At 49.8% G+C, this 25047-nt stretch overlaps 2 protein-coding genes across 9 annotated transcripts in view; one reads left to right on the top strand and one right to left on the bottom strand.

Moving 5' to 3' along the window:
* The first annotated feature begins 969 nt into the window (after nt 1–969).
* On the top strand, nt 970–24677 carry LOC121089771 (serine/threonine-protein kinase 35-like). 4 transcript variants are annotated; one of them, XR_005828347.1, is made up of 7 exons: nt 1762–2608; nt 2967–3593; nt 4662–4878; nt 6867–7119; nt 16491–16637; nt 18104–18258; nt 20666–24677. XR_005828347.1 is itself a non-coding variant. In XM_040597272.1 (5 exons), exons 2-4 carry the CDS (start codon nt 3048–3050, stop codon nt 7100–7102), a joined length of 999 nt encoding a protein of 332 aa, XP_040453206.1. In that variant the 5' UTR covers nt 970–996; nt 2967–3047; the 3' UTR covers nt 7103–7119; nt 10135–12346. The 4 variants fall into 4 exon arrangements, 3 of the variants coding, with proteins under 3 accessions (XP_040453206.1, XP_040453204.1, XP_040453205.1); XM_040597272.1 differs by lacking the exons at nt 1762–2608; nt 16491–16637; nt 18104–18258; nt 20666–24677 and adding exons at nt 970–996; nt 10135–12346; XM_040597270.1 differs by lacking the exons at nt 16491–16637; nt 18104–18258; nt 20666–24677 and adding an exon at nt 10135–12346.
* The window catches only part of ELP3 (elongator acetyltransferase complex subunit 3), a 93255-nt gene continuing 91187 nt past the window's right edge, over nt 22980–25047 (bottom strand). For 3 of the 5 annotated variants that reach the window (XR_005828346.1, XM_040597266.1, XM_040597267.1), the window contains one exon: nt 24529–25047. Coding sequence is in view for 3 of the 5 variants with exons in the window: in XM_040597267.1 (XP_040453201.1) it covers nt 24971–25047 (77 nt within the window). In the remaining 2 variants the exon portion in view is untranslated. Of the gene's footprint in view, nt 23360–24528 lie in introns of those variants that run through there. The other 2 variants (XR_005828345.1, XM_040597268.1) reach the window with 1 other exon arrangement.

Here is a 25047-nt window from a genome sequence, read left to right as displayed (position 1 = left end):
TATTAGAAGTGATGCTGAAGGCGTGCGGTGGCCGGCCAGAGGCTGACGTAGGGGGGCCTCCGGGCTGGGAGTCACCAGGGGACCGGGGTCCCCACCGTGTCCCCGGGGTGGTGAGTGGGACCACCGTGGATTTTGTCCGGCTGCAGTTTCTAGGGCAGGTGCATCCGGAGGGGATGCTCCCGGTGTTCTCCTGCCGGAGGACCACAGCCGCCCCGGTGGTTGGGATGGAGGCGGCTCCCGCTCCTCTTGCTGCTCCTTCTTCTCAGCCCCAGCAAGCGCCATGGCCTGGGGGAATTTCTGCAGGGGTGGCGGGGGCCGGGGCGGGGGGGGTGGGGTGTGCCGGCCCGTGTCGTGTGCCCCCGGCTGGGGGCAGCGCCACGGGGGTGACCCACAGCGCGGGGGACTCCCCGCTGGGACCCCCCCCGGGATGCTCCGCGCTGGAGCCCCCCCCTCCCCCCCCCAGGCTTGCCGGGGGGGGCTACACGAAGAGCCTGATTCGGGGCGAGGGGCGCAGCAGGACCTGGGTGGGCTGGGTGCCCTCTGCTAGAAGTTTCCAAAGCACTGCAGTTTTTATTATTTTATTATTATTATTGATATTATTATTTAATCGGGGCTAACACAGGGGCGGGAGGCGGCTGCAGGGCGCTACGCTGCCCCGGCCCCCACGCCGGGACGGGGGCGGGGGGCGGCCAGGGCGCGCCCGCAATTGCCGCCTGCGCGGAGGTTTGTCCTTAGCAGGCACCTGTCGTCCGCCGCAGGGGCTGCTGGGAATTGTAGTCCTCCGCCCCACGCTGCCACCAGTACGCACGCGCAGGAGTTCCCCGCCCGGGCCGGTTGAGGCGGGGAAGGAGAAGCGTTCACTGATTGGTCCGGCGGCGGCTTTTACCGCTCCCCCTTTTCGCTGGCTTGCGATTGGTTCGGGCGAGCTTCCTTCCTTCTGGTTGGCCGGCTGTGGGAAGTGGGCGGGGCCGCGCGGCGGCGGCGGGAATTGCGATGGTGGGCCCGCGCGCGAGCGGGAGGCGGGGGGTGGGGCCGGGCTGAGGCGAGTGGGCGCGGGAGCGAGGGGCTGAGGGGCTGGCGGGGGAGCCGGCAGGGCTCTGCGGTGCGGCAGGGGGTCGTAGGCCAGGTGCCGAGAAGGGCTGGGCTTGAGGGGGCAGGGAAGGGGGCAGAGGTGGGCGAGGGGCCTGGGCGGAGAAAGGCTCTGAGGTGGGGGCAGGAAAGGACTCTTAGGCAAGAAGCGGGGAAGAGCTGGGTCTGAGGGGATAAGGGAAGGGGGCTGAAGTGGCAAAGGGGTCTTACCTGAGGTGCTGGGAAGAGCTGGGCCTGAGGCAGTGGTGGAGATGGGGAGGGGGCCAGGGGCTGGGGAGCTGGGCTAGGGCCCTGAGGCGGGGAAGGAGTCTTAGGTGAGAAGCAGGGAAGAGCTGAGCCTGAGGGGATGGTGCAGGGGGGCAGGGAGTGGGGAAGGGGGCTGAGGTGGGGCAGGGACGTGAGGTGGCCAAGGGGTCTTGCTTGAGGTGCTGGGAAGAGCTAGGCCTGAGGCAATGGTAGAGGTGGGAAGGGGGGCTGAGGTGGGGCTGGGATGAGTGGAGATGGGGAAGGGAAGGGCCCGGGCTGGGCCTGGGGCAGGGTGTGGTTATGCCGGGGGTGGGGGGCTGGCCTATAGTGGGAGTGGGTTTGGGGGCAGGTTGGGCTTTGGACTTTGGGGGCTGCTTTGGAGAGGAGTGGGGGATTGAGGGCTGGAGGGTGAGGAATAGGGTGGGAGAGGCTTGGGAAGGCTGGGTGAAAAGGCCACAGAATCACAGAATCATTTAGGTTGGAAAAGACCTGTAAGATCATCAAGTCCTTTAACCCAGCACTGCCAAGCCCACCACTAACCCATGTCCCTAAGCGCCGCATCTGTGTTTTTGGGAAAGGAGCTCAGCTGGCAGATGAAGCTGGAGGGAGGAGAGGGATTGAGAAGGAAGGTGGGGTGGGCTGGGAAGTGGGGCATTAGGTTGGGGAACCTGGACTGAGGGTTTAGGAAGGGAGAGGGAAGTGGGGCTTTGAAGGCAGCAGCAGGTGGAGTAGGGAGTAAGGTGGAGGTTTAACAGGAGAAGCGTTAAGGGGATTGGGAAAGGAACATGTGGCACATGAACACAGGGAATGATTAATGTGTTATTAGGGAGAAAAACTTGGGATGGTGTTGAAAAGCACTGGCAAAGGAAGAAGTGAAATGGGAGGCTCAAAAGGGAGCAGGGTTATTGCGGGATAGGGCTGGGGGAGTGGGGAATTGAATGAGGGACCATGAGAATCACAGCGGGAACCTGTACTGGGCAATAAAGTGAAGGATGTGGTGGGCTGGGGGGCAGTGGAGTGGGACAGGGAGCTTGAGGTGGAGGGGAAGCGCAGTGTAAGGCTTGTGAAGCGGTAGGAAGAAGGTGAGCTGGAGAAAGGGAGTGAGTCTCGGGGTGTGAAGTGGTAGAAAATTGGTAGCGGAAGTGCCAGGGACATGATGTAGTTACTGAAGAATTGGTATATTTATGCGGGGGGAGAGCAGGGGTGAAAGATTTTAGTGCCAAACAGGCACTTCTGGCTAGCTTTATTTCTTTAGAAGTAAATTCTGGTAAAAGTAAGTTCAGCTGTTACCCAGGAGGTCTCATCCTCCCTTTTCTGCGCTGCTTACAGAACGTGTCTACATAGTTCTTTTTCTTTCTCACTAAACTTCATCTGTTGTTGACAAATCAATGTTACTTCCTGGGTGGTTGTATCCTACTGTGCAGACAGGATTGTACTTGATAATGTCTGAAAGTTACCATGGATATAGGCTTTCTCTTAAAAGCCCGTTTTACCTGTCAGTCCTCGTGCAGCTGCACCGTACACCAATGCACGTACAGCTGAAATTGATACCGGTTGGAAGTATTTGCAGTTGATCGTTGGTAAGCTGCTTCGTTTCGGAGAGTTAAGCTTTTTATCTCCTTCTCTTCCAGGGTTTTACTGCAAGTGACAACTGCTTGCCATAAGTTCAAGTATTTTCCTCTGCTTTGCACCTTGCTAGGCCGAAGTGAGGGATGGCTGCGGAATCCAAGTACAACATTGTTCGAGAAGTGGGCCGAGGGACCTATGGCGTGGTTTATGAGGCCATTGTTAATCAAACTAGAAACAAAGTAGCTGTAAAAAGAATGCGTTGTAGTGTGCCTGAAAATGTAGAACTGGCTCTCCAAGAGTTCTGGGCCCTGCAGAGCATCCAGAGGAAACATGAAAATGTGATCCAGTTGGAGGAGTGTATCCTGCAGAGCGGCCAGATCTTTCAGCCAGTTAGTCACTGTTCCAAGAAATCAGACAGCCATTTGCTGCTAATTGAGACCTGCTTGAAAGGGCGGAGGTGCGTGGATCCCAGATTGCCCTGCTTTCTGTGGTTTGTGATGGAGTTATGTGACGGTGGCAACATGAACGAATACCTGCTGTCTCGCAGCCCAGATGCTCAGCTGAACAACAGCTTCATGCGGCAGCTCAGCAGTGCCATAGCTTTCCTGCACAGAAACCAGATAGTGCATAGAGACCTGAAATCTGACAATATTTTGATTTCTCATAGACATGGAAGTCCTATGGTAAAGGTAAGGAAATGAAACTTTGCTGTAATAAGTATGTGATCTAAATGCTTATGCGTCATGTGCTTTGGAATGGGCTTTTGGTAAGTCTTGTGATACTTGCAGTAAGTGTACTCAGAACATCTGATATCAGTTGTGGGCATATTTTTATTTATTTTTTTTTAGGACTCTTGGAAGGAAGTAGAGGTCACAGTGGTGTGTTTCTCTAACATCCTTCATCCACTGCTTATCCTTGAGAGGAGCAATTTAGGGCTGTCAAACTTCTGCATGCTAGATAATCAGAGAGATCACGATCAGTCAAAAATGAAGCAATATTTTCTGCGCCCTTAAACTTTAAGAACATACTGCCCTGGTACAACAGCTAGTGCTTCCAATATTGCTGCCTCAAGCACATATTGATGTTCGGGAGATGTGGGGAATGTCTTCGTGCTTCATGTTGGTGCCCTGATTGAGGTGAAGACCAGCTGGCTTTGTTTCTTGTAGCACCAGATGGAAAGTCTGTTACAGTGCTCCAAAAAGCTGGGAGCCAGCTTGCTCCTGAACTTTCATTCCCAAAAGATCCACTAGTTGGGATATAAAATAATAGGTCGGTGCATTCAGATAATTCGTGTCTTGCCCATTCAGATCAATAATGGTATTTGTAATTTGACCTGTAAAGCTATCAAGGGACAATTAAATCATTGACATATTAATCACTATGGACAATAATGGTAATGCAAGAGATTCCGTGTGGTCACCATGGAACAGTAAGAGCCACTTCTACCATAGATGTTGTTCAAGGTATGTTTAATCCTGATTAGGTGTAATCAGAGTGAACTTCACAGAAAGATAACAGTCAGATACCTGTTCTGCCCATCTTCGAAAGGGGATCAAACGACAGGAAAGGAGTGGGGGAACAGACAGCTGGCAGGAAATAACCAGCTTTTCATCTCACCAGGGTTGCTGCCCGACTAGTGTGAGTGCTGTGCTGTGATGGATTTCTGAGGGGAATTCACCGAGCCGCTGTTTTTAAAAATGCTTGTAAAGCCAGTGTTTGTGAATAACTGATTTGATTTTTCTGTTTATGCATTGCAGGTAGCAGATTTTGGCCTCAGCAAGGTGTGTCAGGGGAAAGGGAATGTGAACCAGCATTGCTTCTCCTCTGCGTGTGGGTCAAACTTCTACATGGCGCCAGAAGTATGGGAAGGTCACTACACTGCAAAGGCTGACATATTTGCCCTTGGGATCATTTTCTGGGCTATGGTCGAAAGGATCACCTTCCGAGATGTGGATACTGAGAAGGAATTGCTTGGTGAGGATCAGATTGGTGCCTTGTTGCCAGTGGATGTGCTGGATCTGTAGGGACCCTCTGGGAGGTGTCCTCACAGCACAGTTACAAATGCTGTGGCATATATATACTTCAGATGTGACTTTTTTCCAGGAATTTGCAAGGACCTTGCAACCCAAAGGAACCCAAAGTCGGGGTTTTTTTGGGGTTTGGGTTTTTGTTTTTAAGAGAACTGTGAAGAAATCTTTTTCTTCAGTATGCATTGCTTCTGATTTGATAGCTTCTCCTGTGGGGTTTCCAGGTCTTGAGGACATATCACTAAGGTAGAGGGAATGCTTTTTATATTTGCAAATCATTATATTGTTTGGAAGATTGTTCCTTCTGCCAAATTTTTCATAAATACTCTGGAGGATTTAAAGGTTGAGGGAAAGATCACTTCTGGCTTCTATGCTGTCAGGCGTTCCTTACTCTAAGGAATGCTTTCCAGAAATGGATTTGGCCCTTACTGTCACTAAAGAATTGGAAAAGAAAAAACCCTCATAGCTGTTGGTGAGGCATCTGTCTTACAGCTATCCTCTTGATAAAGGATTTAGTATCTGTGTACTTCCATTTGCTCAGGAGTGCTTTTAATGCTCTTAAACCCAAAACCTTTCTGGAACTGGGCTTATAGGTTTGCCTGTGTCCTTAACTTGGCATAACCAAAGGATGGGATCACTTGGAGCGCTGAAAGATGTTCCAAAGAGCCAAACAATAAACTGGGAAAGGATGTTTAGATAAGCTTCACTGCCATCTGGCTGAGTTTCCTCACAGTTTAGAGATGCAAGATCTTGCAGGGATGACTCGTCCGATGGCCTGCTCTTCCCACCCCCTGCTGCCTCCTTCCTCCAAATCCCCCACATATTCGCACGCTTGAAATACTTTGTACTAAATGATTTCAGAAAAGTATATTGCAGTGGAAAATCAAACTCGAGGGGAGAGAATGCCAGTCATGCACATTAGCATAATAATTGAAGACATCTACCCAGGCTCTGAGATCATAGTATACCTGTCTGCCTGTCTTTTAAATGTTTAAATTCTTAAAAGGCATGTCTACGGAGGAACTTTGAGATGCTGTTGCACTACCCCTTTAATTTTTTTTTCATCTTCCCAAATAGACTCAATTCTGTTATTTCTTTTTAAAATGCCAAACATTGATAAATGTTTTAGTTCCTGCCTACAGAAACAAGCAAATGGTTGCAGCTGAGACCAAAGCATGAATAGATTTCATTAGAATAGCCACCCGCCAACTTGAGATAAGGAGTTTGCAAGGCCAACCTTTTCTATACACAGACAGGTCACTGCCTTTGAAACATTTATTCTTTGCTTGATGCAGGGGCAGAACAGCCTGAGTGAGCAAAGCTGTTTTTACTGTCTGTTTTGGAAGCTGGTTAATCATTTTCAACAACCAGTGAAATTATTTAGATTACCAGGAGCAAATTTACATTTCCCTTCCTTAATCTTGCTGAGGAGAAGTTGGCTAACGGTAAATGGCATATGCTGTCATTTTAATTGAAAATTGTTTGACTAACTGAGCAAATAACTTTTGTGTTTAACTCTTTCAAGTCACTGCAGCCAAGCAGTCTCCCTCCCTCCCTCCCTCCCTCTTCCAGAGCTTCTGAGTCTGCCAGTAGGGTGAAATGGAGGAAGCTTATTTCAGCAGCCCGTTTTCCCTGCAGACGTAGAGGTCTGCTTGACGAGCATGCCGTGCTTCAGCTTGCTCCCTCTGTTCCACACATGGTTATGAACGAACGCAGCCTTGTGCAGCATCTTGATTACCATGTGAAAGTAAAAGCCTTTTCTGATAACAGCCTCTCCCAATATTTCACTTGGTGGTTGCCTCTTAAGTAAGTGATGTTTCCAGGAATCTTTCAGATGTTTTGTTTTCCAGATTGTCTGTCCGTACCGCGCGTGTCAGCGTTTTGTGTAGAACTTCCTCTGCCTGTATAACCTGACTCCCCCTTATCTGTGTTCAGGAACTTATATCTGCCAAGGCAAGAAGCTTATTCCCCTTGGAGAAGCATTGCTGGAGAATCCCAACATGAAATTGCGAATTCCCCTGAAGAACAACAAGTCCATGCCAGATGATCTCTGCGAGCTCCTGCATGATATGCTGGCTTTTAACCCGAAGAAAAGATTGGATGCCTTCCAACTAGAAGTCCGAATCGGGCAAATCTCCTATGGCAAAAAGCGTCAACGCTCTGCCTCGTAGGGATGAAGGATGTTCAGGTTAGTGTCTCTGTCAGGCTATTTAGTCTGACCTTACAGGGGATTTTCTGTTATTGACCTCCAGGCCAAGGTCCTCTAAACTGTATGTGCGACCTGTAGAAGTTCTGAAAATTCAGCAATAGAAAGATGCAGTCAAACTAGGAGAAGAAAAGGCTTCGATAAACATTTTGGGAAAAGGAATTTGGCTGAAGTATGTCTAACAAAGAAACTTGTGGCTCCTTAATGTGGTTTGTTCAGGGAACTGGCTGTGCTGTCTGTATTTGGGCCAGCCTGTCCTTTACCCTGTACCTCATCTATTTCCACAGATGAGGGCAGGTTTCTGCCAGCACTCCACCGTTTACCTGTGCTTGTTTGTTGCTTTTACAATGTATGTGCTAATTAAACAAAAGCTGAAGCAGGCAAAGTTACTGTATATTTGTGGGTGTGCATCTTACATAGGGTATTCAGCCATGATAGTCGCTGTCAGACCCAAAACAGGCATTTATTTTTTATTTTTTTTTAACTAAAGCGCTGTTAATGCTCAGAGCGTACCAGAGCCGGGTGCACCAGCTAACAGAGGAGCTTCGTATCCTGAACTGTTTAACATGTAAAGGCCTTGAAAAATGTGTTGGAAAAAGCTGGACTGGAAGTCTGGTGGTCTTGCTGAGTCCTGCAGCGAGACTGTTGTTTCTTATGTGTCCACTTCGGAACAAAATCCTAATCCTTGTGATTTTTTGATGGCCTCTTTAGTATCTGCCTTGATGAAGGTTTGAATGTCCAACATAAAATTCAGGATGGTCTGTCAGATTCAGTGTCTTTCAGCAGAGCGATGAAAATACAGAAGGGAGTTTCCAGGATTTTCAAGTCCTGTCTTCTGCTATCATGGACTTCATATCCTAGGATTTCTTTGGTAAATGTATCATAGAAATAAAGTTTTTTCTGTCTGATGCTGTCACTGAGACTGAGCATCTGGCTGTCCTTACAGGTAAAGGACAGTGTCCTTTGCAACACAGATGCATTTCTGATCACTTTAATACTCACTCGATCTTGTGACAGACTTGTCCTTTAGCTTAAAGTGTTCTCCTTCCCAGGTGTTTGCCCATTCTAAACTATTTTATAGAGAACAATTGTAACGTTAGCAGCATTTCTTCCTGTCCAAGGCTGGTTGGCTGGCTCCTATATGTCCTCCATATCAAAATAACTTCTGCGCTTTCTCTAGGCGAGTTTCTTCAGGTCCTTGTAAAGCACTAGCATTTACTATCTAGTCTGGAAATACTCCTCCTGATGTGTTCCAGGATCACATCTCTCATATCTATATCACTTAATCCTCTCATAATTACTTTGTTTCCTAAAGCCCCTTTTGACTTCAGAGAATCACAGAACGGTTTGGGTGGGAAGAGACCTTAAAGACCACCTGGTTCCAAGCCCCCTGCCACGAGCAGGGACCCCTTCCACCAGCCCAGGCTGCTCCCAGCCCCGTCCAGCCTGGCCTTGAGTTGCTTCAAATCAGTAACATTCTGGGTTACTTTTGCTCACAGATGCATGACCTTAATGTTTTCTATTACTGGATTTTATCTCCTGTCAATTAGAAGAAACTGTTAATGAGTATTTCCTCATCATATTTTTTTATAACTGTAATACCTCCAGCTTTGTGTCATCAGCACACTTAAAATTGTGCCAAGGCTGTTAGTGAAAACGTTAATTAAAGAAGTCCGTTGCCAGTGCCAATCTTGATAAAAATTCTAGCCTTTTTATTTCCAAATTATCCATTGCAGTTTTCCCTTGGGACAGGTTAACTGCCTTGCATCTTCCTTTTTACTAATCGCAGTCTTCTCCTGTGTTTCTCATACTTTATGTGGCACTACATCAAACGTGTTATTGAAATTTCAGGGGAAAAGATAAACACTGTTTTTTATTTAGAAAAATCAGTTTCATCGCTAAAAAATACTCGATTAGTCTGGTAGGATCTGCTGTTCTGGGGACTCCCACGTGAAACAGCAGGCCTGGCATATTGTAACAGCAACAGTGCCACTAGTTGGCAGGCCAGCCCTGAAGTGGTTAGCCTGCTATAGAGGAATTTGCAAGGATAAAGAGGGGAGGAAAGAAAAAAAGCCTCTAGCAGCCCGGTGTGAGGCTTACTACTGTTGACTTTCCTTTTTCATTACAAAACCATAAAGGTAAATAGGTTTGCAGACCAGGTGCAGAACAAAAATGCCAGCAGAGCCAGGACATATCCCTGAAAACCCTGTTGGTCTCAATCCTCTTACTTTATTTTATTTTCCTGTTCGGTAGGAAGCTAGCTGAATACTTACTGTACTTGCTTTTGGCATGTAATCCGAGTTGATGCAGCAATGACTTGTGGCACAGCAGTCTGCACTGCGAGCCGCTACTCTCATGTGCTGAAAACGCTGTCAGCTGCTGTGTTAGTGTGGACTGAAACGAAACCCAGTTCTGTTTTCTGAAATGGGGGTTGTCTTAAACACCGATTCATGGATGCTTCAGCCCAGAGAGCTGGCTGATTTCATATCCTGCCTTCCTAATCGAAAATCGGGAGTAGCACAGAAGCTGAAAAGGGTTTCTCACAGTGCTAAATCTAGGTGCCGCAGAAGAACTTCTCCCATAGCAAGTTCAAATGAAACAGGAGATAGTTTGTTGTTTTGTTGTTTTGTTTTGGTTTTTTTTTTTTTAAATCCTGTAATGATTTGTTAACACAGGGGCAATGAACTCTACAGTGTAGGACAGCCAAACACTAAATCTCCTCAGAACAGTGTGAAAAACATCTAAGTGAGTTTTCTTTCATTAATTTAAAGATGGATATATAACCTGTGATTCAGGAAGTTCTGATGTTAAACATTGCTCAGAACTGGGATTTTTACTGAGGACAGCCTGTTTGCGTACCTACCCTGTGCTTTTCCCTAAGCATACTTATGCTAATTGATGTCCCTGACCAAGGCAGAACAGTGGGACCTTTGGTATGGGCCGGTGCTTTCACCAAGAAGTATTTTATTTTGCAACTTTGGCATGTTTCCTTTGCAGGTATCGTGTCCCACTGGAGGCCTCTGAGATGGCAAGCAACTCTGCCTTCCTTTGGAATGAGAGAGTTGATCAGAAGACCAATGCTGCCTTCCAGTTTTCCCCGAACGGTTATATTTAAATGGACTATAACTTTATTTATTTGTACAGTAATTTTAAGAGGAGAACTACCAAAAAGTCTATTTTTATGCAAGCCTTCGGTGGTTTTATATTTATGTTCTTTTATGCAGCGAGTAGTGTAGGTGAAAACTTGGTTGAGGTGACCTTGACTGCCTGGCCATACTCTGCACAGTTGTAGTTGTTTCTGAACTTGCTCTCTTTAAAGCAACCCTTGTGCATCCTTTTGTTGCCGTCCTGTGACTGCCCTTTTGAAGGACAGCAAAGAACCATGAAGGAACACTCTGGAAGACAGGCTTTTCTGCCCCGTTGCATGTTGACTGCCTTTCCAGCCCTGGCTTCTCAGCTTCTCGCTGATAATGACATGTCCCATGTTCTTGGTTCAGAAGTTGTCTTTAGAAAGTTTAATTGGTGCTTTTTTAAATGTAATTCCTCACTCCGTTCTGCTTGGCCACGTAACTGAGTGATGTCTGCTGAATGAGCTGGCAAAGTGTTCAGTGTCTATTCTGAAAAGTTTGAGCAGAAACAAAAATGTATTTTCTTCACAGTAGCTTTTGAATATTCTTGCTTAGATTAACTAAAACGCTTTCTTAAAATAAATACAAAGAATGTTAAAGATGCCAACTCTTGATTAGAATGTATGCGTCACTAACACTTAAAGTAGTTTAAGGAATCATGCTTCCTGCTGTGTTAGCGGCTTGTGCCAGCTGTTCTTACAAGGGGAATGAAAAGGACTGAACTGGAATCTTGGCAGGTAAATGGAGAGTCTAATTTGCACCCCATTTGAAAAAATATTTTAATTTATCTGTAAAGTCTTGCTGATCTTTGCTTTTCTTGAGCTGGGAGCTCCTAGAAAAGGTTTCTCCTGTGCTCTTCTGTTGTGCAGAGGTGAAGCAGTGTCCTTCAGGGACAGCTTCTTTTCGTAGGAAAAGAATAAACTGCCAAAAGAAAGCTATAACACAGCGAGCCCCTCTGCACCACCTATGCTGCACAGAGGACAAATACATATGTTCCTGTTGGAAATAGTTTATATATTTCTTTCCCCTGTCCTACTCTACTAAGACTGTGACTGCACTAGAGAAGACTGTATTATAAGCCGTGTGTCATGAGCTAAATTCATGGCGGGAATCTTTCTTCCTGCCATGACTTTATCCAGAGGCTCCGCTGGCCTTCTATGGGGAAGCGTAACATTTTCTCACCTGCTCCTCCAGGCTGTAAAATATGTTTGTCCTGCACAAACAAGCATTAATTGGCCTCTGTCCCTGTAACGGATAACAAATGGACTACCTGATAGGGGTGGCCGCTGAAAAGAGCTGTTGTGGGAACAGCTTTTTCAAAATAAGTTAATTCAAATGGTTAAATTAAACCTGACTTTTGAATTTAGAGAATCCCTAGCCCGACAACGCTCCCACATCGGAAGCATGCGCAGCAATGATAGACACAATTGCTTTGAAGCTCATTTAGCTCTTGACACCTGTGCACAGACAGCCCGTGTGGTGAGTGGAAAGACGCTGAAAATGGAGGTCTGGATCTTCTGTTATGAAGAGCCAGGGTCACCCTGTTCTGAAGAGCGTTTCTGGCTCCTGGTAGGAGACAGGTCTGGCTTCGACTGCAGCTCTACACCTGCAGTACAGCCCTGTCTTACCGAATCCTAGTTGTTGCCTTGGTTTCTAACTCATCTTGGAGTTCTGGGGAATTAGAACTTAGGACCATGTGCTGGGTTTGCCTTTCTGAAGCTTTCGGTTATCAATACGCTCCTGCTTTGCAGAGCTGCCTTTCTGAAGTAAGGTTTCTTCACCCTTCTCCTCCTAATCCTGTAGCCACTGCTACTCTGTTGCCTGCTTTCTGTCATCTCTCCTCAGGGCATGCTGCTGCTCTTTTAGGTGTGGGCAGGTCCATTTTTCTGGAATGCAGATAGGTTTGCACACCCTTGCAACATGTGAGAAAACTGCAGGGTCCGAGGATGGCTGTTTACTCGTTTTCTTCCTTGTTTTGCCATGCTAGGCAAGTATCCTCACAGCTGCTAGATATTTTTAGCTAGTCTGCTTCAATTGCTTGAAACTATAAGTTAATAAAAAATGCCGTGGTTTTTTACTAATTCATTAAAAAGTGTGGTAATACTGAGCATCTTTTCAGAATCACATGCAATGCTTCTTTTTTTGTCGTTTTGTCGTTGGTTTTGTTTTTATGAAGGTACCACAAGTTAGTCTTACTCGAATACCTAGTGAATTGGTAAATGAATGTATGCAATGACAGCCTCTAATTTAAGTGATGACTACTTAGTGAAAGGGGCGGTGGGGGAGAATCCTGGAGCTGCTGTGGGTAGCTCTCTGAAAACAAGCTTGCTATTACAGGGTAAATGTAAAGTCTGTAGCTGGGAAAGGAACAGAATAAATGAACAGAATAAATAAAAGGAAGCGTGCATGAATCCATGGTATTCTGTTTCAAAAGCTGTATGCAGCTCATTAATAATAATATAGCTGAGGAAAAAAACCACCCCAAAAAAAGAAAAATAGATGTTTGTCAAAGACCTGAAATTTGGGAATGGGGAGATGGGAAGTGTGTTAAATTACGTATGTTATGGAGAAAACAAACTCTTTATTGAATGGACACTCCCACCTTGTGCTCTGAGAACTAAGGGCATGCCTGGGGGATGCACAGGTTTCACCTGCCTGAATTGCTGAACTCCCTGGTGAGGGTGAAGTGTCAGAGGGTTCAGATCATACCTACTTGTGGAAGGTAAATCTATGAGCAGTTACTGAACAGTGGTTTAGAGCAACCTTGTGGTTCAGGAAGTTCCTAAACTGTTGGTTAGCTGCTGACGAAGCTGCTCTCTCTGTGGTGCCCTGTTTGTAGACCACTTGTCTTCCAGCTCCTGGGGGAGATGGCGATGCTGCCGTCCTCCGTCCTCACCCTAAATATTGCTGGCCATCGCTCCCCTCATGGTAAAATGCTGGGTCTTGGTGAAAGCGACTGCTTTGGTGACTGGAGGCAAACGTTTGGCAGTGGTGGCTGCTTACTGGACATCACATTGCAGGAAGAGAACAGCACTGTCAAGCACGTCACAGGGTGACAGTGGGTGCCTCTGCTCAGCGCCTGGCTCGGGGGGCTTTGACACTTGATTTTTGCCTAGGTCAGAGCGCTGGCAGCAATGACTAAGGATGTACCACTTTGATTATTTTTTTTACCTACAGTCATAATCTCTCTTGAAAAGAGTAAAAAAAATGGAGAGGAATGTGGATCTGTGATTCAGCTTTGTCTTTCGAGCGAACAGGTAGTGAAGGTGAAGCTTTGTTCTGCTTTGGTGGGGGGGGAAAAAAGTGTGAGTTCTCCGGTTTTTATTCACTACCCTGCAATGAGCCTCACGCACATCAGAGTGGTGTGTTAGAAAAGCCTCTCTAAATGCTGGAGTTGTCCGTTGAGGCAGGCGGTTAAATTGATTGCTTTGGATTAAGGGCGCTTCAGACTAGTTAAATTTTTTCAATGGGACAAATAACATCACTCACAGAGATGCAAGATAGCTAGGGGCTGAATTTATCCGGGGAAGAATTAAATACTTGCTTCTGTCCCCGGGCAGGATTGAGTCAGTCAATACCATTCTATTTTTCTCTAAAATTAAGCATTGTCTCCAAATCATTCATTAGCAGAATCCTCCATTAATCATACATCCCAGCACATCTCACCAGACAGCAGAAGGTCTTTTTTCCTATGTCTGTTAAATACATCATTGTAGCTGGTAGTCTTACAGCTGCTGGGAAGCATTTTTTGGAACTAAATACATTCACAGGTCTGTTAATCACAGAGACTAATGAAGGCGCGCTGGGCGCCTGTCGCTGCACGGTTATCTGCAGGCAACCAACATGCAGATGGGGTGGCTGGAGGTACCGATTGTTCCACGGGGGGACACGGGAGCTGGTTGGATTAAGTGTCTCGTCTCAGCAGAGGCTCAGGAGGAGATAAAGCAGATTTGCCGGCCTGTCCAGGGGGCTTGGGAAGGCGGAGGGACGGGAGCTGCGATGGCTGGTGTTGGTGAGAGCTGCAGGCAGCGGCATCGGTGCTGCTGTGAGCCAGATTCCTCAGGTAGACACCTTGCCTTTGCGAAGAGTTCAAAGAACGTAATTGCTTCGCAGCTGGAGAGGCAGGAGCGAGGTTATTGGCTTGTGTGGGTGCAGAAGTGAGCTAGCATCGCTCATGAACTGGCTGAATCTAGGGAAATACTTTTGCAGAATAAGGAAAACGGGGAAAGCAGCTCAATCCATCGGCGATGGATACAGACCAGTTCCTAATTAAAACCTTTAGCACCGGGGCACTCGGTTCACATTCATTGTTCCTTTGTTCCCTTCCACGGCGGCTGCCTTCCCCCATCAGAGGAGGCCGTTTCTGCAGTATGTAAAACACTGACACTGATTTTACATTCTGTTTGCAAAGCATGATCCAGGTCCTCAGGTGGGTGAAATGTAAAGACACCTACACACCACGGCTGGCGTTGCGCAGGGACGTTGCAGAGAGGGAGGATTTGGAAAGGTAACGAGCTCGTGCGGTTCGGTCAGTCCCTGCTGTTCTTTCAAGAACCTTCATACGGTCCTAATTGATTTTGCTGAGGCTTTTTGGAGTTGGAAGCAGTGGATTTCTTCCTTTTTAGGCTCACTTAGCTTTCCTTCATTCTCAAAGAGTTGCAGGATCAGAGAATTAAATTAATTTGTTTTTAAATGGAAACCATGTCTAGTCTACTGGCATTATTCACACCTCCTCGCAGCGCTCCTGCTCGGCACGGCCTTGTGCTCGTTCCCGATCCAAAGGGCTGTTTGCGGAATAGCCTGGGGTGCAAAGTGGCCGTGTTTCCCAGGAAGGCAGGCAAGAGGGAAGTTGGAAGCCACCGTCCTGCCACGTGCTGATGTACACAGAGGGCTGTAAAACCCCAAAGCTGCCAACGCTTGCCCTCTTGTAGCTTCCCCAGAAAGTTTGGGGTTTAGGTTTTTGAGAAAGTGGCTTTTGAAGTGGCTTCGCAGGTGTCTTGCAAGCTGTGCCGAGCCATCATGTGGGTCTCGGCCCCACAGTGAGCGACACGGACACCCACGCACCCTGTGCTAGGATCAAGACCCTGGTTTCATCACCCTGCTCTGGTTCCTCTCATCCCAGCAAATCTGGGAGAGGTGGGTCCCAAGCCAAACAGAGGCATCAAGGTTTACTTAAAGGAACTCTTCTAATGGAAATAAATATCTAGAGCCACTCTGCTACATGCAGTGATGCAGGAGTTTGAAATCCCGGTGGGAGAGGACGGGGAAGCGTCTCCTAAGGGTGCTCCCACGTGAGGATGCGTGTCCTGGGAGCCGCGTACTGAGCTTGTGTATCACCACTGCCTTCCCGGGAAGTGAGCTGGAGGGCTGTGGGATGCACCAAGTCCCTCCAGGGATGAAAACACAAACAAGGCTTGTCTGGGGTGTGTAAGGCCTGGACCTACATCTAGTGCCCGATACCCACCAGTGGGCACTTAGGACAGCTGCCAGTAAGCTTATATTTAATTTTCATCATGGTATCGGCTGGATTTGGACAAAACTTGGATCCACACAAATTCTGGGAGGAAGCATCGATGAAAATGGGCATCTGCCGAGGAATTTGTACACGTTGACTTAAGAGTTTTATTTGTTTTAACCTTTTTCCTTGAACCAGCACCAACTTCTGCCGATGGCGTGTGCTGAATGAATTTAGCTGTCAGTTCGTGACTGAGCAGTCTCAGCCTTTTGCTTACATGAAAGACTGAGGCAAAACCCACCATGTTTGGCTTTTTCCCACCGTTATAAACAAACTGAAAGAGGGAGGACAAAAATATAAAGCCAGGTGTGCTGCTGCAAGACTTTAAAACTACCAAAGTGGGTCTGTGATTCAGGGCAGAGGCTGGCAGCCTTTGGAAAGGGGGCTTTGGGCATGAAATCCTGCAGAGCCATCCGTGCCCCTGTGGAGAAGGGACAAAAGGGGAAGCAGGCAGCGGCGTGCATAAATCGATGCCAAACCGCTTCTTTGCCATGTGAAAAGAACGCGCGATGAGCCCCAAGCTTTCATGCTGCTGTTAACCCGAGGTCTGAGCGGTGCCATTTTACCCCGACTTTGTTTTTCCGAACCACCAACTTCTTATTAAACAAAGCTGATGAGCACAGCCGGATCGTGACTGCTGTATTTTTTTTAAAATCCGTCTCCTCTCTGGCTCCTGCTTCTCTTGATTTAATTTTCTCCTTTTCTTACAGATTCGCCACAGGTTTCCTGAGCCCCTGGCGTGACTGCTTATTGCACTGAAGGCAGGAGGCAGCCCCTGCTGCTGCTGCACGAAGGATGTGAGCAAAGAAGAAAAACAAAATCCAAGCTGGCAGAAGGGGATCGATCCTCGAGAGCAAGTTAGATCCCCTCCACCCTGTGCCACTGGTAATACCTGGCCTCACCAGAGAGGCTGCCAGTATTGCTAGGTATTTCTGGGTTACTTGCCTTTTTTTTATATTATACTCTATTTCTCCTTAGGCTTTTTTTCCAAGTTGACTTTTTTTATCATGAACAGAGCTGCTGGGGTCTTGGGAAGCAATGGAGCTAAGTGTGGCTTAGAGTTTACAGCTGGATGCAGGATGTGCCGAACTAGGATCTGTAAAATGGATATTCTTTTATTTTATACCAAACTAAGCAGCACCTATCTTGCTAAATTCATCCCTTTCAAACATCTATTGGATGTAAAAATTGCCCTTAACGTTAATGCCAGCAGAGCAGCTGAGCTACACATACCTGACTTTACCATGTTTATCTCAGTGTTGGTGTCCTCTCATTTTGTGGCTCAGTTCCTGTAACGATGCCGCTTCACCTTTGCTATCTTAGGCTTGAATACCTCAAGTTTTTGCTGTTTCTCCCAGCTGCTTTTAAATTTTCAGCTTCCCGCTGCTGTTAGGCTGTGGCCTAACATCTTTCTCTTGGAGCCAGCTCTTTGGACAGTAACTCCTACCAGGCAGGAGTCATTCGGCACCATGCTCTGCCAAAAGCCATCGGCACATCAGATCCTGTGGCTCCCAGCATCAGCTTTTTTGGTTTGGGTTTGGGTTTGTTTTTGTTTTGCCTGAAGAGGCTGTTGAATCACTGTGTTCCAGTTCATCTTGCCCGATCTGGGCTCTGTGTGCACTCACATAGCTTCAAGGGACAGGAACCACTTCTGCCTGTGGTTCCTTCTGCAAGCAGCAAGGGCAGGTATTGCACCAGGATGACCAACAGGCAGCTGTGGTTGGCAAGGCAACCAGCTGGAAGTATCTACAGGAGCATTTTTGTTGGGGATACTATGGGACAGGGGGTCATGAAGGTGCTGTGGCATGTCTGGTGTTTTTTTTCTTCTTTTTTTTTCTTCTTTTCTTTTTTTTAAACATAGCTATACAAGTAGGGTAATGGCCATCAGGTCCTCCAGGTTCAGGCTGAGCACTAAAGCAGGGAGGACAGAGGGGCCCAGATGTGCCTGAAAAAATAGAGACTTATTTAGGTTGGAAAAGAGCTTTAAGATCAAGTCCAACCATTAACCCAGCACGGCCAAGCCCACCACTAACCTATGGCCCCGAGCGCCACATCTACACGTCTTTTACATCCCTCCAGGGATGGTGCCTCCCCCCCTCCCTGGGCAGCCTGTCCCAGTGCTGGACACCCTTTCGGTGAAGAAATGTTTCCCAGTCTCCAACCTAAACCTGCCCTGGTGCAGCCTGAGGCCGTTTCATGTCCCTGGCAGTCTCTGTGCTGCTAACGTAGCTATCATTTGCAGCCAAGGCAAAAGCTGGGGGCAACAGTGTGCCTCAGCAACAGGGTCGGGGTGCTCTTTCCTTGGGCTTTGTTTTCTTCACAGGTGGAACCTGTCCTGGGTGGACCCACCAGGTGGCCTGTGTGACCCAGGGCAGCAGCTTTGATCCCTCCTGCAGCTGTTAACCACCGTCTGATGCTGCACTCCACTGGAAAGCAGGAGGGAACAGCTCCCCAGGGACCAAAAAGTAACAGATTGAGGTAGTCCCCACACGCTCAGCAGGGTTCTAGTGCCAGTGGGTCTCCTGGGCAAAGACGGGCTTCTTCCCACGGCTGTGGGGAAGCGAAAAGTGGCTCTGCAGCCCTGCCGCTCCTGCATGGATCAGGTTGTTACTGCTCGAGCTGCACCTGAGCTCACCACCACCTGGCACCCTGTGCTGGGTGTGCGTGGCCAGGTTTTGGCAGCGGGGGGTACAGGGGTGGCTTCTGCGAGAAGCTGCTGGAAGCTTCCCCCGTGTCCGATGGAGCCGATGCCGGCTGGCTCCAAGGTGGAGCCAAGGGCTGACCCACCAGCGATGGTGGGAGCGCCCCTGGGGTAAGGGGAAAAACCCCCTTTGCAGGTGGGACTGGAGAGAGGAGCGAGCACAGGTGGGAGCCGCGGCCCTGCAGCCCCCCAGGCCGGGGCAGGGGGAGGCCGGGGGGCTCCAGGCGCCGCAGCAGAGGCTCCCCCAGCCCGTGGGGAGCCCCCGGCCGGGCAGGCCGTGCCCCCAGCCCGTGGAGCCCCCGGGGGCAGCTCCCCCCCCGCAGCCCGGGCAGGACCCCCGGGGCAGGGGGTGCCCGCAGGGGGCTGTGACCCGCGGGCAGCGGCGCTGGGCCAGCTCCTGGCAGGGCCCGTGGCCCCGTGGGGAGAGGAGCCCGGGCGGGGGCAGGGCTGGGGACCCCCCTGGGGCCGGGCCGGGGGTGAGGACCCTCCCCACGGGGGGCAGGAGCCGCAGGGACAGCGGGTGGGGGACCGACCCCAGCCCCTGTTCCTGGTCCCCTGTGCTGCTCGGGGGAAGGGGACAGAGCTGGGAGTGAAGTTAAGCCCGGGAGGGAGGGGGGGGGTGGGGGGGGCCATCTTCAGGTTTGGGTTTGTTTCTCATTATCCCGCTCTGATTTAAGTGGCAATAAATGAAACTCATTTCCCTCAGCAGGGCCTGCTTTGCCCGTGCTGGTACCCGCTGAGGGATCACATCCTGACCTTACCCCGACCCACCAGCCTCTGGTTGTATTTTCTCCCCCCAGCCCAGCTCAGGGGCAGGGACAGCGCGGCCGTGGTGGGCACCTGGCATCCCACCAGGGTCAGCCCACCCAGCACCCATGTGCCACATCTTGGCTGTGTCTGACTGCCGGCAGGCAGAACACATCAGCGTCCCAAAAAGTCAGAGCAGGAAAAACGCAACAGGCTAAAATTAACGTGCAGTGAGTGTGACTCACCTTTGGCGTGGTCTTCAAAGTAGTTTCAGCTGGTCACCGCTGACTGTCCCTGAAAGGGGGGAGCAGCTTCCACTAGTATCTCGCTGCCTCTGTGCCCGCTGGCTGATTTTTCTCATGGGTCGCGAAGGAGCTGGGCTCAGGCAGGGGACAGGGCCCTCCCGGGTGCTTGAAAGCATCGGCCCCAACCCCCTGTGCCTGGCCCAGGCGGTGGTGGGTTACTGGGGCTGCAGCGTGAGCCCTCCCTGGGCCCCCTTTCAGCATGGGAACCTGGGCCCTTCCCAGCCCCAGCTGTGGCTCCCACATGTGTGGGACTGGCCACAGCCCTTTGTCTGTGGATTTTAAGGGCAAATTGAGGTGTTTTTTGACTTTGTTCATCTTCTGAACAGTTGTCTAAGTCCTTGTTTGCTTAATCAACCGCGTTTCCACCATGAAATATATCAGCCATGGCGTGGCCAGCAGGGCCGGGGCAGGGACCGTCCCCCTGCGCTGAGCACCGGTGCGGCCGCCCCTCGAGCCCTGGGGTCCGTTCTGGCCCCTCACCCCCAGACAGAGCTTGGGGGGCCGGAGCGTGTCCAGAGCCGGGCAGGGGGCTGGGGCAGGGGCTGGGGCACCAGTCTGATGGGGGGGCTGGGGGGTCAGCCTGGAGAGGAGGGGGCTCGGGGGGGACCCGATCGCTCCCTACAGCTGCCTGGGAGGGGGCTGCAGCCAGGGGGGTCGGTCTCTGCTCCCAGGTCACAAGCGACAGGACAAGGGGGAACGGCCTCAGGCTGCACCAGGGCAGGTTTAGGTTGGAGACTGGGAAACATTTCTTCACCGAAAGGGTGTCCAGCACTGGGACAGGCTGCCCAGGGAGAGGGGGAGGCACCGTCCCTGGAGGGATTTAAAAATTGTGTAGATGTGGCACTCAGGGCCATGGGTAGTGGTGGGCTTGGGCAGTGCTGGGTTAACGGTTGGACTCGATGATCTTACAAGGTCCTTTCCAATCTAAATAAGTCCATGATTCTACGAAGGGCTAAGAAGGAGGAGCTGTAGCTTGTCAACACAAATCACCTTCGTGTGTGGGGTTTTTTTGGTGGGGGTGTTTTTTGGTGTGGTTTTTTTGGGGTTTTTTTGTTTTGTTTTTTTTTTGTTGTACGGTGGGTAGTTACTGGGGGGGGGGGGTGTTTTTGGTTGTTTTTTGTTTTTCATCCAGGAGGCTTCAATACACTCTTCCACCGTTCCCATGTGAAAGATGCCCGGTGTGGCCACTGAAGGCAACACCGTCTGCATTTACTGGACCTCAAACTGCAGGGCAATTCGCAGCTGCCAAGACAGACAATTTCATGGGCTGCAGTGACGTGCAACTGCTCCTGGATTTCAAAGCTGCTCTCCCTTTCACAATTAATTACAGGATGCTATTAGCTGATTTCATATGCAACAGCTCTGTAAGAATGATGTACCTGTACTGAAATGGATGCTGTTCTCATGGAGAGAAAAAAAACCCCACCACCCACCAACCCAAACCCTACCGTAACCCACACTTGCAGAGTACTGCAAAAAACAGGTCACAGCCAACCTGAAAGTTCCTCGGTGCAGCTCCGTGCCGGCCAGGATCCTGCCAACAAGCACCTTGGCCAGGAAAAAGCCAACACGGGTCAGCCAAACCCAACCACAGCTGTCAGTTTCCTCTTATAATACAGTTTTTGGTGCTTGGCAATGCTCCCTCCTCCCTGCACGCCCAGGGCAAGGCCCTCTGTCTTCTTCAGGCCGCGACATGAACTTTTAAGTGGGGGAACACAAAAACCCACAAAAAAACCCCAAGACCAAAGATGCGTTTGATTTATTTCCTGGCAGGGACTGCAGAAGGGGTTAGCCATGAAGCCTGCTGGCACCAGGACTGCACTTCGCCTAAATGCGAGACAGTCACTGCAAGCCAGCACTGACGACACGGGGCGCGGGCACCAGCCTGGCAAAGAACAGGACCCTATCCATCGTGTACAGCCCTCTTCGGTACAGCTGCCGTCTGTGCCTCCACGCTGCTGTGTCTCTCCAGCTGCATCAGGATCACTCTGGGGTGATCTCCTGACTTTATTTGGGTACCTGGTCCCACACTGTCACCCCCTATTAATGAAGCTCAAGAGGTGGCCACAAAGCTTTAAGCATCACTACGGGAAGGATCTGCACGGCCCCTTTTCTCGCAGTAGGGTCTCATGTTTCCTTTGTGCCTCCCACTTTTTTGTAACTAAAGGTGTCTGAAGTCTTACCAGACTTTGTCGCTTTGTACTGTTCGTGCCCAGTGTACTTCAAACACAACAAAGCCTGGAACCCTTAGAACAGTTTTAGAGGGAAGCGTGGTTTTTGCTTTCCCCTCCTGGCAGCCATGCCACAGGCAGCAGAGAGCACCGTGGGCCAGGATCATGCCCAAAGTGATGTCCGGGCAACCACAGACCCCAAAAGCCACACTAAAACCCGTGGAAAAGCCACACACATCTGCTAATGCATCCCGTTCCCCAGCTCCCCGTAGGCGACTGACACATACCACTGTATTTTTAAACTCTGGCAGACACACACAGGGTAAGAAGCCACAGCTCAGGCTGCCACCCCCGGACCTTTCCTCAAACCATTGCACCTCCCGGGCCACCCTGGGCTGCCCCAGCGAGGTTTGTGGGTGCCCTGGCAGGGACCTGGCTGCAGAGCTGCCGCCTGAGACCCGAACCCCATCCCAAACCCCAGCAGTGTGCAGAGCAGCAGCAGCAGACAGGACACATGCCAGGAACATGCGTTGGAGGAACTCCCTGTCCCCAGCGGAAGCAATGGCTTGGAGAGAAGTACAAACCAGCTATTCATTTGGCTGCATTTATATCAAACAGACAAATCAATACATCACAATTAAAACAAACCTGTGCCTGGGCAGACAAGCCCAAAGAGTTTCACAGAAGCTCAGTAAGTGCAGCATGAAATCGCCCCAGACAGAACACGCAAATGGGAAGCTAAAAATAAGACCCTCTCCCCAAATTGCTTTATTTCTGATAAAGCTGCTAGTAAACTGAAACCACATTGGCCTTAAAAAAAATAATAAAGGTATCCAGTATTTCCTTGATTTGCCGGAGGGCCACGCTTTCAGACACACAGAAGCGGTGTTTTTCTGGCTAGTACCTGGAACAAGCTGGGCTGTCTGACGCTTTCAGCTCTGAGTGATTCGTAATTATGTCAGTGGTACCAGAACAACAAATTTTGCAGAAAATCTCAGGGATTCTACACAGAAATTGCATCCTTTCTCAACATATCTCCTTCCATCTCCTCTGCCTTTACAGTGTCAGAAGCTTAACATGCCCCGCATTTACCAGTGTCATAAAGGATGGAAAAAACCCAGTTTAACAAATCAAGAAGCAGCAGCCTCCACCTCCCTTCTTTAAATCAAGCCCTCTGTACAGGGAAGGAAGCTCAAACACACTCAAGGGTTTAGGTACCAACAAGCTGGTTTTTGGTGTTCACTCCCCAGCTCTTTAAAACACAGGACACCAGCATTTACCTTCAATATCAAGAAATTTATTGCCAGGTATTTCACTTGTTTCCAGCAAGGACACGCTTTTTCCGCACTGCCCGGGCAGCTGCTGCTGCTTGCGCGTCAGCAGACGTCAGCGTGGTTCTGGCCGCTGACCCCGCGAGTCACTGTTGGGGAGCAGCAATAGATCACGGTGGCAGAACCGCATTTACTGCGTGGCACGGCACGGCTGCCGCGAGAGCTGCTGCTCCTCCTCCAGGTTAATCACGTGTATCCAAATGTTCGTTATCGGTGAAGTTTCCAGAAGGCTCCTGACGGAGTTGTTTATTAGAGTAACACCTGAAATGTCAACTTCTCTACAAGCCGTGACTCCAGATTTCAACCCTATTTTTGATTGAAATACTATAAAAAAAGAAGTGGAGGAGGTCAGAGCTCCGGCTGCTCCCTTCTGGTTTTGTTATGTCAAGCGGGCAGCGCCAGGCACGCTGCCTTTGAAAACCCTGAATCACTAATGTCAAAGGACACCCCCCTGCCCTGTGTGTCTTGGGTCATCCCCACCCCACTGAAGGGCTGGGGGGGGAGTTGAGGAAGGTGCTGAGCTCTTCACCCAGGGTCACAGCTTGCTCTCACGTCCCCCCTCGCTCTGCAAAAAGCAGCTTTAATGGTATCATTCCTCACAGCATTCACAATGCCTGGAAAAGGCAACCATCACACCCATCTCCAAGGAGGACCAGGAGAGGGACCTGAGGAGCTACAGGGCAGTCACCCAACCTCCATGCTGGGAGAGATAAGGACCAAACCCTCCCCGAAACCCCTTCCTGCTGTGGGAGGGAGAGGGGAAAAGAGTTACGAAGAACCAGGAGGGATCCTCCGTAGGCAGATGGTGCCCGAGCAGCCCAGCTGCCTGCTGCGATGAGATGAGGGCAGTGCGGATAAGGGAGGGACGCAGAGGTTGTATACCGTGACCTTGCCGAGGCCCCTGACACTGCTGCTGCACGGCATCCCCATGCCCAAATCAACAGGTTACGGGCTGGAGAAGCAGCAGATCTGGTGCTGGAAATGCGGCTGAGCAAACTGAAGCGAGGGCCGTCAGGCTGGTTATGGTGTTGGGAGTATGCGATGTGCAAGGAGAAGCTTGGAGGGCAGACTTTTCCCAGAGCAGCACCTCAACAGGCCAAGTGGCACAAGCTGAAATGCTGTAAACTCCCATCAGATACTAGGAAAAGCTTGTCCAACATATGGGTGTCATATTGAACAGAGACCTAGATGCTGTGGATTCTTCATCCACACCCACGGAGTATCTCCAGCCTTGGAGGCATGCAGGCATCACCACCCTGATCTAACTGGAATCTGCTCTGAGTGGGGTTGGACGAGAGCCCTCAGAATCTCTTCTACTCTGAGTTACTCCATGTTTGTGCATCATCGTAGAGAGTAAAGTTTAAATTCTTAGCTCAGTTCCTACCGCCACCAAAGTAAAGGCTTCCAGCCCTCATGGTCTCCTACTTCTGCATGGTAAAAGGATCAAACGGCATCACTTGGGATGGACAGAAAGCAGCCAAGCCCAGCATAAATAAATGTGCACAGAGAAATAATTAATTCATGTTGTAGAATAACCCACCCAATTTCAGTGCTGAACCATTAAAAGCTCGCTGACAGCATTACAGAAACAATTATTTTTCCCAGGCTGCTCAATAGGGTCCCCGGCTCACCTGCGCTTGGGCCCTCTGTTGCAACGCACCAGCGCCCGTCCCGCAGATACGGCAGGGTTACGCCGGTACCGAGACGTGAAACATCCCCAACCCCAAGCTCTCCTGGGGCAACGGGCAGATCTCCGAGCTGCTCTCCCCGGCGGAGATGCCCTATTTGCTGCCGTGGGCTCTGGCATATGCAAGTCCTTTGCAGCTGGCAGGCTTTGGGTTTTAGCTTACGTCTATCACCATGAGCTTTCTTTCCAGGATGAGTCTCACCTCCTCTCCTGCCAGCAGCTGGTTGGGGTGGGGACCTCCTGGGGCATCAGTCCAGCCTTTTCACCATGTAAGGCCCTTCGAGCTCGTAGCCGATCTTCCTGTAGTAGTTCCTTGTGCCAACAC

The sequence above is a fragment of the Falco naumanni genome, chromosome 6 (genome assembly GCF_017639655.2).
Source record: "Falco naumanni isolate bFalNau1 chromosome 6, bFalNau1.pat, whole genome shotgun sequence".
NCBI classification, from domain to species: Eukaryota; Metazoa; Chordata; class Aves; order Falconiformes; family Falconidae; genus Falco; species Falco naumanni.
This window is presented reverse-complemented; position numbering and strand designations above follow the sequence as displayed.